This window comes from Adiantum capillus-veneris, chromosome 18, assembly GCF_014529385.1.
Source record: "Adiantum capillus-veneris isolate H3 chromosome 18, ASM1452938v2, whole genome shotgun sequence".
Taxonomy (NCBI): Eukaryota; Viridiplantae; Streptophyta; class Polypodiopsida; order Polypodiales; family Pteridaceae; genus Adiantum; species Adiantum capillus-veneris.
The window spans coordinates 109,002,286-109,011,584 of record NC_140948.1 but is presented as its reverse complement, the minus strand read 5'-3'; the positions used below and the strand labels follow the sequence as shown (position 1 = coordinate 109,011,584).

The following is a 9,299-nucleotide window of genomic DNA, read 5'->3' as shown; positions in this document are numbered from 1 at the left end:
TCAGCAACTCCCAGATACACAGAAAATTTCTCTGACTTTTGTTTATTGCAAGTTTCACTACTAACTCGACAGTTTAGTGATCTAACATGCAATCAACCATATCAAGCAATTACTCCAATGATTATTAGCTCTAGATCAGGATCAAATGAAGTCCTACCTAAGCTATTCCTAATCATAAAATGGGTTTGGTAATTGTGATTTTAAAGAGATCCACTGCCACTCACGGACTAGCAAATTCTTCTTCTATCAACAACTACTCAACACCAACAAAACAACAAACCAATCTAAGCTAAACTAAAAATACTTTCAACACGGAAGACCCAAGAATACCCCACTTCCTAGTATCTCTCGAGATCTTCGGAGTCCACCACTCCTAGATCTTTTCTAACTAAAGTATACAAAGTAGTTTATACGACTCACCTCGTAGGATTAGTCTAAGGTCACCTACTTAGGGCTCTCGTCCCCGGCAACGGCGCCAAATGTTAAGGCGGTTACGCCGCTAGCGGAAGCTAAATAGCGAGAACTCAACCAACAACAGAATTTGTCACACGAGGACGAAGCTTGACCCGCAGGCGCATGGAAACAACTAGGTGGGTGTCAAATCACCTACTCGACCTTCTAATGACAATCACTACTAAGGAAATCAAATCTAAGTTCTAAAATACGCAAGTGACTGAAATCCGTACTACGAACGAATGCTATACGAAACAGGATCTAAAATCATTGAATCGATCTCAAACTCAAGGGGAAGTCTATGCACTAGGTAAGAACAACACCCTAAAGACTTGAACTGCAAAATCAACCTATAATCACTCCGTGCGGTAAACGCGTATGAAGACAGGCCGAAAAATACAGGTGACCGAAACTTGACCCCGATGGTACTAATGCGTAGCTCTACTCGTTGTGGTTCTATAGATATGCTGCACGCTCTATTCCGACACACGAGTTGGAAGAAAACTCACACCGAAGCTCGTAGGAACTTACCACACATAGAAGCCGATAGCACGCACTCTTGGTATCAGTGCGTAGCTCTCGCCGTTGCTAACACAATGGCGGTGTCGCTTCTCCAATGGCGGCTCCGTGGCTCGCGTAGCAAGTAGATAAGACTCTCTCTCTCTCTCTCACTCTCTCTCAGACACAGTCACAGCGTTCAAAAACTCACTTTGATTAATAATCTGAATCCCCTTAGGTTACAAAAACTTTGGCTTATATACCTCAGCTTTGGAGGTGAGAACATCTCTAACTAATTACATCAGCAAGTGAAATTACTTCGGGATTACAAGCTGGAAACTCAATTGAGTCGCGTTACTTAATGAATGGCTCAATTCAAAATCAATGTCGGAAAGACATTTATTACAATCAATGGTTACAAAAATGATGAGTGTGAGCAAAAATGTGGGTGTGATCCTCTGCTGGCTCGCTCAACAGAGTGATCACGAGAGAACTAGAGAAAGTAACAATCTATATAGTAAAGTCCTATTTAAATTATGTGCACATATATATGATCTTGAAACTGGAATAGACAAGTAGTGGAGAATTAGCATCCAAGTAGCATTAGATTTCAAGCCCAATGACCAAGGAGAGATTCTATAGCCTTAGTCACACACAAGAGCTTACTCTCACAAGTGAAACTTTTTCAGTTTCCTTGTTTTGGGGCCCCAAGGTTTTTAGGGCTCCACATTGTTGGAAATGGGGTTGCAATAATCACTACACACAAAACTTGGAGAAGAAGAAGGAGAAGCTCAATGGCACCTAACATTTTTATACATCGAGTGGGCATCCAAGATTATTAGGACTCCATACCACTAGAAATCGGCTTGTAGGAATGCATAAAAAGTTTTGAGGAGGCGACAAAGCTGAATGGCACACAATACACTAGTATTCTTGAGTGTGCTAAAATAAAGATGAGGTTATCCTATAATGATAGGTAGACATGCAAGAGAGGCAAAAAAAACTGCTAGTGAGGGTGAAAAGTTCCTATAGTTTTCACATACATCACTACCATATCATGGTAACAAAACTCTCCTAATTGTGGTGCGATGAAAGACGAGCTTATGCTAGTTATTGTGAGGCTTTAGACCCTAGTGTAACCAATCCAAAAAAGGGGAGAAAGCAACATGAGCCAAAGGCTTTATAATAAGATCTACAAGGTGGTCTTGTCTAGATATATGTACCAAATTGAGCGTTCCCACACAATTTCTCCCTACCATGATTTTGATATGCACCTCAATATGCTTCTTATGAGCATGAAACACTTGGCTCCTTACAACCACCAATATGCTCTAACTTTCAATCAAGATAGTGGTGGTAGACAACGAGCATTCATCAATAAAGCATCTTAGAAAAACACATTGAATTGTAACTATGAAGGATTCCCACTACTACAAGTGACTAGAGTAGGTCACTTCATGCTCAACCGCGATATTCATGAGTTGCCCACCGTGAAGCAACAACTAGTTGTAGAGCCGTGAGTGTCATAACAACCATTGAGTATAAAATGGAGTGTAAATCAAACGACAATGAAATAATGCAAGATATATAGTACCGTTCATGTAATGAAAGATCCTCTTCACAACCTGTTAATGCGTACTCGACTAAGCACAATTGTACTCACAAAATTGTATGTAGGATATCTTGCCTTTTAATGCATATATAGATAAGGCTTGAAATAGGCTATACATAAAATATACAACCCCATGATACATTGTCAAGTAATATTCAAGGAAAGAAATGCATGAAAAAATAATTCTTTAAAAAAAAAACATTCAAATAAAACTATAATTTTTATTTTAACACGTTACGAAAGGTAAGTATGGCATGATCCACTTCAATGGACACATCATATCAAATGATGTAGGTATTTTGAGATAAAACTTTGGAGAAATAAAAACATTATATGGACAATTCATAAAAGATAGAGTGCTACTTTCTATTGCTTATCAAGGAAAAACATAATTAATACATGAGGTGTTTGTACAAATATATTACAAGAAGAGTTACTTTGTATTTTGGATAGATATCAAAGCACATATTGCCATCCGCTTGTATGTAAGTTAATTGCATTGAGCTCATCTAACTCTATTAACCAAGGTGGCCCAAGCAGCTCTACAATTCTTGTATTCTTGAGCCCACCACCTCGTACACCAATAAAATTTGGTACAATTTGTACAAGTGCAATGGTTGTCTCTACTGCATCGACATCGTCCCCACACACCACTGTACTCTCAAATCTTCCTTCATGGTTTTTGTTTTCCAATACACTCTGAACAACTCAATCAAACCAAATGTCAAACATATATATATACAACACACACACACACACACACGTGCGTGCGTGCACACCTTGGGGAGAGGGAGAGTCAAGTGAATATCACATGAGTAAAATAGGAGTTAACAATATTACCTTTTCACATTCTCGCATTTAGAAGTGTATTGTAAACTTGAATCGGAAAACTCACAAATAAAAAATTTAAAACTAATCTTTTGAATGCACGTGATATATACAATTTATATATAGTGACCACTTTGAAGCACACGTGTGTGTGTGTGTGTGTGTGTGGCACAGACAGAAATAAGAGTATGATTGTAAATATGCTTTAGAATGAAAGCATGCCCTATATTGCTTTTACAAGCTCTTTTCACCAATTTATGCTTGGTCAAGAGACCCTCACATGTATATGTCAAAGAATGCCTTGCATGACCTTTATATTAAATTCAACTTTCCAATTTTTATATTCTTTGTGTTGAATGATCGATCCTCAACTTCTCTACAAGCAAAAGGCACCTACTAAAACTCACCCTCTCCTCTTTCAAAACCAAATTAGTTGGAAAACTTGATGAGAGAAATCCAATGTCTAAAAATTCCACCTTGACTCGTCTCTAAAACTAGAGAGACAATTTCTTGTTCCTTGAAATTGTACAATTAGAGAAGAGGTATAGCCATTCAAAGAAAGAGGTGACTTACTGCAAACGTAGCCTTAAAGGCCGTTGTCCAACGAGCAGGCACACCCAAAGCAACTTGATTCCGAAGAGTGGATGAGGTTTGACCCCATTCTTTGTCATCCATTGCATACCCAATGTTAGTCACATCCACGATAATCTTACCCTCCAAGTAAGGAGCAAGGTCCCTTAGCATAGCCTCTCTTTCCTCAATCAACCCCTGCATTTGAGTACAACCTTGGCAAGATATGCAACTTCAAACCGACACAACTATAATCGTTTGGAAGCTCTAGGTATCATGAACACGGAAGTTTGGTCTATTGACAAAGAACGAACGAGCCTTCATATGCTCGGTGTTCATTTTAAACATACAAGCCCAAAGCAATGACGATAAGAACCTTGTTAAAAGCTATCTTCATCATTAGCTAGTGACAGTAATGTGTAGTTTGTAGTATAGTGAATGTGATGCCTAAAGACAAGACATAAAATGAGTACCAGAAGGCATCAATAGAAAAGAAGATAGGATTATTCCTAACAAGCAAAAATTTGGAATCATTTATAGTTTCTAGTGAAGTGTGAAAGTGTGATTAAAGACAAGCAAACAAATGAATTGAAGTGAAGATTGTTGAGAGAGTTGTGTTGTAAGGTTAATGATAGAGGACCTCTCTCTCTCTCTCTCTCTCTCTCTCTCTCTCTCTCACACACACACACACACACATGCACTCAGAGAGAGAGAGAGAGAGAGAGAGAGAGAGAGAGATGCGTGAAGGGAAGCATGATGATGGATTGAAGAGTGTAGACTCTAGAGTTGTGTAGTGAGAAGAATGATGTGAGGTGGTGTGGAGGAAGAGGTGTACCTACTCGGGGGCTCCAGACGACGATGTGGGCGCGGGCGGCGGCATCCTTGTTGGAGAGAGGCACGGCCAGCGAGGGGCCGTGGGCCTGAATGAGAGTGGCGGCCGCCATGGCAGCTCTGGCGACGTCACGGGAGCCCAGCAGAACGCAGAGGCCGGCCTTGCAGAAGTGGGCGGCCAACGCCAGCGCCATTCGCCCCGTCCCCGGCACCAGCCCTATCTCCTTCCCCGCCAATAGCTCCATCCTGGTGACGAGGATCCCTTCATCTCCTGTTTCTAAATCCCATCTTCTCATAAAAACAACGCCTTTGACATGGACACGCCACCCTTTTGATATTGGTGGCTTACCTTAATGCAATATTCGCATCAGAATTTTAAGTATTTTTTAATAGGAGTCTAAAGAGATTCTCTCTTATTTTAAATCTTTTTTAATAGGAATCTAAAGAGATTCTCCCTGTGCGTGCGTGTGTCTCTTCGTAGGTGCTACTGTTGTAAAATGTAAAGTCATAAGGAATCTAAACTATAGTCCTGTCGATCCAATATTACACATCGTTAAAATAATTCTTCCTCCTCCTCTAATGCAATGTTTTGCTTGCATGCAACACATGTTCTCTCTCTCTCTCTCTCTCTCTCTCTCTCTCTCTCTCTCTCTCTCTCTCTCTCTCTCTCTCTCTCTCACACACACACACACACACACACACACACACACACACACACACATCTACCTCCTCTCTCTGGGTCGCCTTACCTGTCTTCCTCCCCTTCCCATTGTCATCAAATTTGACAGTGGGAACTAGATCATCACCATGCCAATATGCACCTACCTTACATCTTGCATGCGATCTTTCATAGCTCTCTTCCCATAGCAATAGAGGCAGCAAAAATAGCACTAGTGATGGCAACAAAATTATCTTCATTGAAAAGCCATAGTCTTGAAGCTCTTAAAATATTATTGTTTGCAAAAAAAAGTTTCAAAAACACAATACAAACAACCATTAGATTGGTGTCATGGACATTGGTGAGAGAGTTCACCGGGAGATTGCTAGTTAGGGTTGTGGGAGAAAGGTGTTGTGATGAAGCAAGGCTAGGTGAGGAGAGGTGTTGGGGGCGATGAAGGCAGAAGGCAATAAGGTGGAGACTCATGAGGGCAAGCTGGTGAGGGGGGGTTGGATGGCATCTACCAAGAAAATCTCAATATGCACCTACCTTACATCTTGCACGCGAGCTCTCTTCACTTAGCAAGAGAGGGAGAAAACTACTGATGGCAACAAAATGATCGTCATTTAAAATCCATGGTCTTGAACGGCTCTTAATATACTACTATTTGTTGGGGGGGGGGGGGGGGGGGGGGGGGGGGGGGGGGGAAATAGCAACACAAGAAACCATCAGATTGGCCTCATGGACATTGGTGAGAGAATTCACCGAGAGATTGCTATATAGGGTTGTGGGAGAAAGGTGTCGTGCTTCATTAAGAGGATGGAGAAGAGGGAAGGGGAGGTGCTGGGGCCAGATTATCAAGGGAAGCAAGGCTAGGTGAGGGGAGGTGTTGGGGGCGATGAGGGTAGAAGGCAACAAGGTGGAGATTCGTGAGGGCAAGGTGAGGAGGTGTTGGAGGGCATCTACCAAAATCTTTCGTCTAATATCTAGAGTGAGTACATAGGTGATAGTGGAACATTCTCTCACACGTCTCACATTATGAAGAGTTATTGGACCATCTCTTCATTAGTTTGTGTAGGTGATGATTCTACTTTGCATGTGGTTAATGTTGGGAAAATGTCACTCGAAAATGGTGTCTTGAATGTTGTGCTTCATGTCCCTTGGCTTTCATGTAACCTCTTCTCCGTTTCAAAAGCAACGTTCAAAGGTCTCGGGGTCCATTTCAATGATGGATTCATTGATAAAAGGAAACTTCCTATTGTCGCTCATAGTTATGAAGAAGGTGTCTTGGATTGTATAATGTCTTCCTATTTTATTTTGCCCCACAAGAGTCACATGTACATCAATTGTTCTCTTTCAAATATAAAGCAATTACTACAAATTATGAGAGATTTATTGGGCACTCTTGTCCTTGACATCACTTTGCAGTAGCTTGTTTCAAAGGATATGGTTACCGCTTAACCAAGCTTTGCAAGTCTCGTCATGGTTGCTCTTCATGTGTGAAAGGAAAACAACACATAGACTAATTTCTAGAGGATGCCACTTTTTGTGACACTTTATTTTGGAGCTTATTCATGTTAATCTTACAGGTCTTATGAGGTGTAGTGACTTGAAGGGTATGAATATTATCTTATACTTGATGAATTCTCACAAAAGACATGGTGTTTTTTATGGCTAAGAATTTATATGATCATTTTAGTTTTTAAGATTGGATAAGTCAAGTTGAAAACCAATATAGCTCTATAATCTCCATTTTAAGAACTAACAATAGAGGCCAAATCAATGATTCCTCTCTCCCTTTAGAAGGCATTCAAGGGAAAATCTCTTTCCCTTACACTCCTTAGCAAAATGATGTTGTGGAGAGGAAGAACAAGATAGTCAAGCATATGACATGCACTCTCTTATATCATGTCTCTTTCCCTCTCTCACTTTGGGATGAACCTATGGTTACATCACTTTAACTTCTTAAACACTCTCTCACAAAAGTCATAGATGGAATCACTCTAGAGGAGGTATTTATAGGTTGTAAAAACTAGCATCCCCCATCTTAAGGTTTTTGGATGTGTTTTTCATGTTCATGGGCCTTCAAAGATTAGAAGGACTTTGGTTGCTAAATCCAAAGAAATGATATGTTGTGTTTACACCTCTCACTCCAAAGGATTTTGGTTTGGAGATCCTTCATTGGAGGATATCGTTCGGTCTTGTAATGCTCAGTTTCATGACACTAGATTTGGTATTAGTTCTATTGGAATTTTTTGATCTCATGATGGTATCAAGTGTCCCCTAGAGATTCTAAGTAGCATTATTCGTCATTTGGGAGACTAATAATACGCGAATAATAAGCCTATTATTCCTTGACCCAAATTATATGTCCGTTTTATACGGTGCCATGCCAGTAAAATCGGCCTCCCGTATAACTTCTTAGCTTTTCGATCAAAAACGTTTTCGAACGAGAGGTTTTTCGATTGAAAAAGCTTTTGATCTAAAAAATTCTACATAAGAAGGCAGTGCGCCCTCTTGAGCTCATTTGACATCATAAAAGGTAATCCATGTGAGAAGCAAAATAAAAAATAAATTTCTTTTTACTTTCAAAATCCATTAAAATCAATAAAATAGTTCTAAAATAAATTTGTTTAAAAATCATTTAAATTGTCAATCAAAATTTGATAGAAAATTTTGTTTTTAGAGTCAAATAGTATAAGCTTTGTATGTTGTGTAGAGCTCAGACTCACTCATTCCAAGGTGTTTATTTTATAGAAGTCACTTGTTATATGTCTAGTTAACTAACACCTGGAAGTGAATTAGTGATATAATTTAGGGGTTGCCGTTGTGTGCATAATGTACTCTCACATGAGGTAATTAGTTTGCAAAATATAATGTAATAGAGATTAGTTTTATTTAGTTTGGTGTTCGATTTTGACACGGAGATATTTTCTCACTTCAAAGTGAACATAGGTATAAATTTTTTTGTCTTGTGTAGAGCCATCACACTATGCTCTCACTAGAATTAAAATTAGGAATAACATGTCCAAATATATTGATATTCAATTATCGTTATTTGGACTGCAAGATCTATCGTACTGTGTGATCGTACACGTGCAACAACTATAGATAATTAAGCACTCAAAGATCTATCATGGAGTATGAGAACTTCATGTTTGCACTTCAGATAGATATGACAATCGTCAAGGCCTACACTTGATTATCATGTTACAATGAGAATCATTTCCAAGTCTTGATTAATATTATTGATTATCATAATGTATAAAAGCCGTAAGCTTGCACTTTAGATAAATTGATATAGCGCAATGTGAAATGATGTGATTTAATGTATTGTTTTTTATAAGTGATTAAAATTATCAATTATCATAATGTGTGAAAGTCAAAAGCTTGCACTTTAGATAAATTGATGTATTAGGATGTGAACATTATGATTGAAATGTTTTGTTTTAAATGATTGTCATTTTTCATTTGGAGTGACGTGGATTGATTGTCATGAATTGATACATATAGAATGATAGACCATCATTGCTTATTATAAATTGATAATGTAGCGTGAGTCTAATTGATAATATAGACAGATTTTGATCAATAGATTGATAGATATAGCATCACTTGTGTGGTTTGTGGCTTGAATTATTTTTTACCTCAAAATTGATAGGTGAATTTACTGCTGCCATCAGATTATCCTTGTGCAACATGGTGAAAGAATATGATTGGAGTTATGTACACAAGCTTCGTGCCAAGAAGAAATATCTCGATTGAAATGCAAGTCCTGTGGGACAAGTTCAGTGGTAATGCGAATAGAATCAAAGTGTGTTTGTTTAAAGTCCATGTCAATGTATTGGA

The 9,299-nt window shown here is 38.9% G+C and overlaps 1 protein-coding gene across 3 annotated transcripts; it reads right to left on the bottom strand.

Moving 5' to 3' along the window:
* Positions 1-2,908: 2,908 nt before the first annotated feature.
* Positions 2,909-5,117, bottom strand: LOC147436186 (uncharacterized). Of its 3 annotated transcripts, none has more exons than XM_086489077.1 (3): positions 4,797-5,117; positions 3,965-4,176; positions 2,909-3,262 (listed from the first exon to the last, which is right to left on the bottom strand). In XM_086489077.1, exons 1-3 carry the CDS (start codon positions 5,086-5,088, stop codon positions 3,020-3,022), a joined length of 747 nt encoding a protein of 248 aa, XP_086345203.1. In that variant the 5' UTR covers positions 5,089-5,117; the 3' UTR covers positions 2,909-3,019. The 3 variants fall into 3 exon arrangements, with proteins under 3 accessions (XP_086345203.1, XP_086345205.1, XP_086345204.1); XM_086489079.1 differs by having other exon boundaries at positions 3,965-4,053; positions 4,797-5,112; XM_086489078.1 differs by having other exon boundaries at positions 3,965-4,159; positions 4,801-5,103.
* Between the last annotated feature and the right edge of the window lie 4,182 nt (positions 5,118-9,299).

Coding starts and splice junctions, on each gene's coding strand:
- LOC147436186 (XM_086489077.1), bottom strand. CDS start 5,088: ATGAGAAGATGGGATTTAGAAACAGGAGATGAAGGGATCCTCGTCACC. Junction 4,177..4,796: donor CGTCTGGAGCCCCCGAGTAG/GTACACCTCTTC, acceptor TATCTTGCCAAG/GTTGTACTCAAATGCAGGGG. Junction 3,263..3,964: donor CCTTTAAGGCTACGTTTGCA/GTAAGTCACCTC, acceptor TGAGTTGTTCAG/AGTGTATTGGAAAACAAAAA.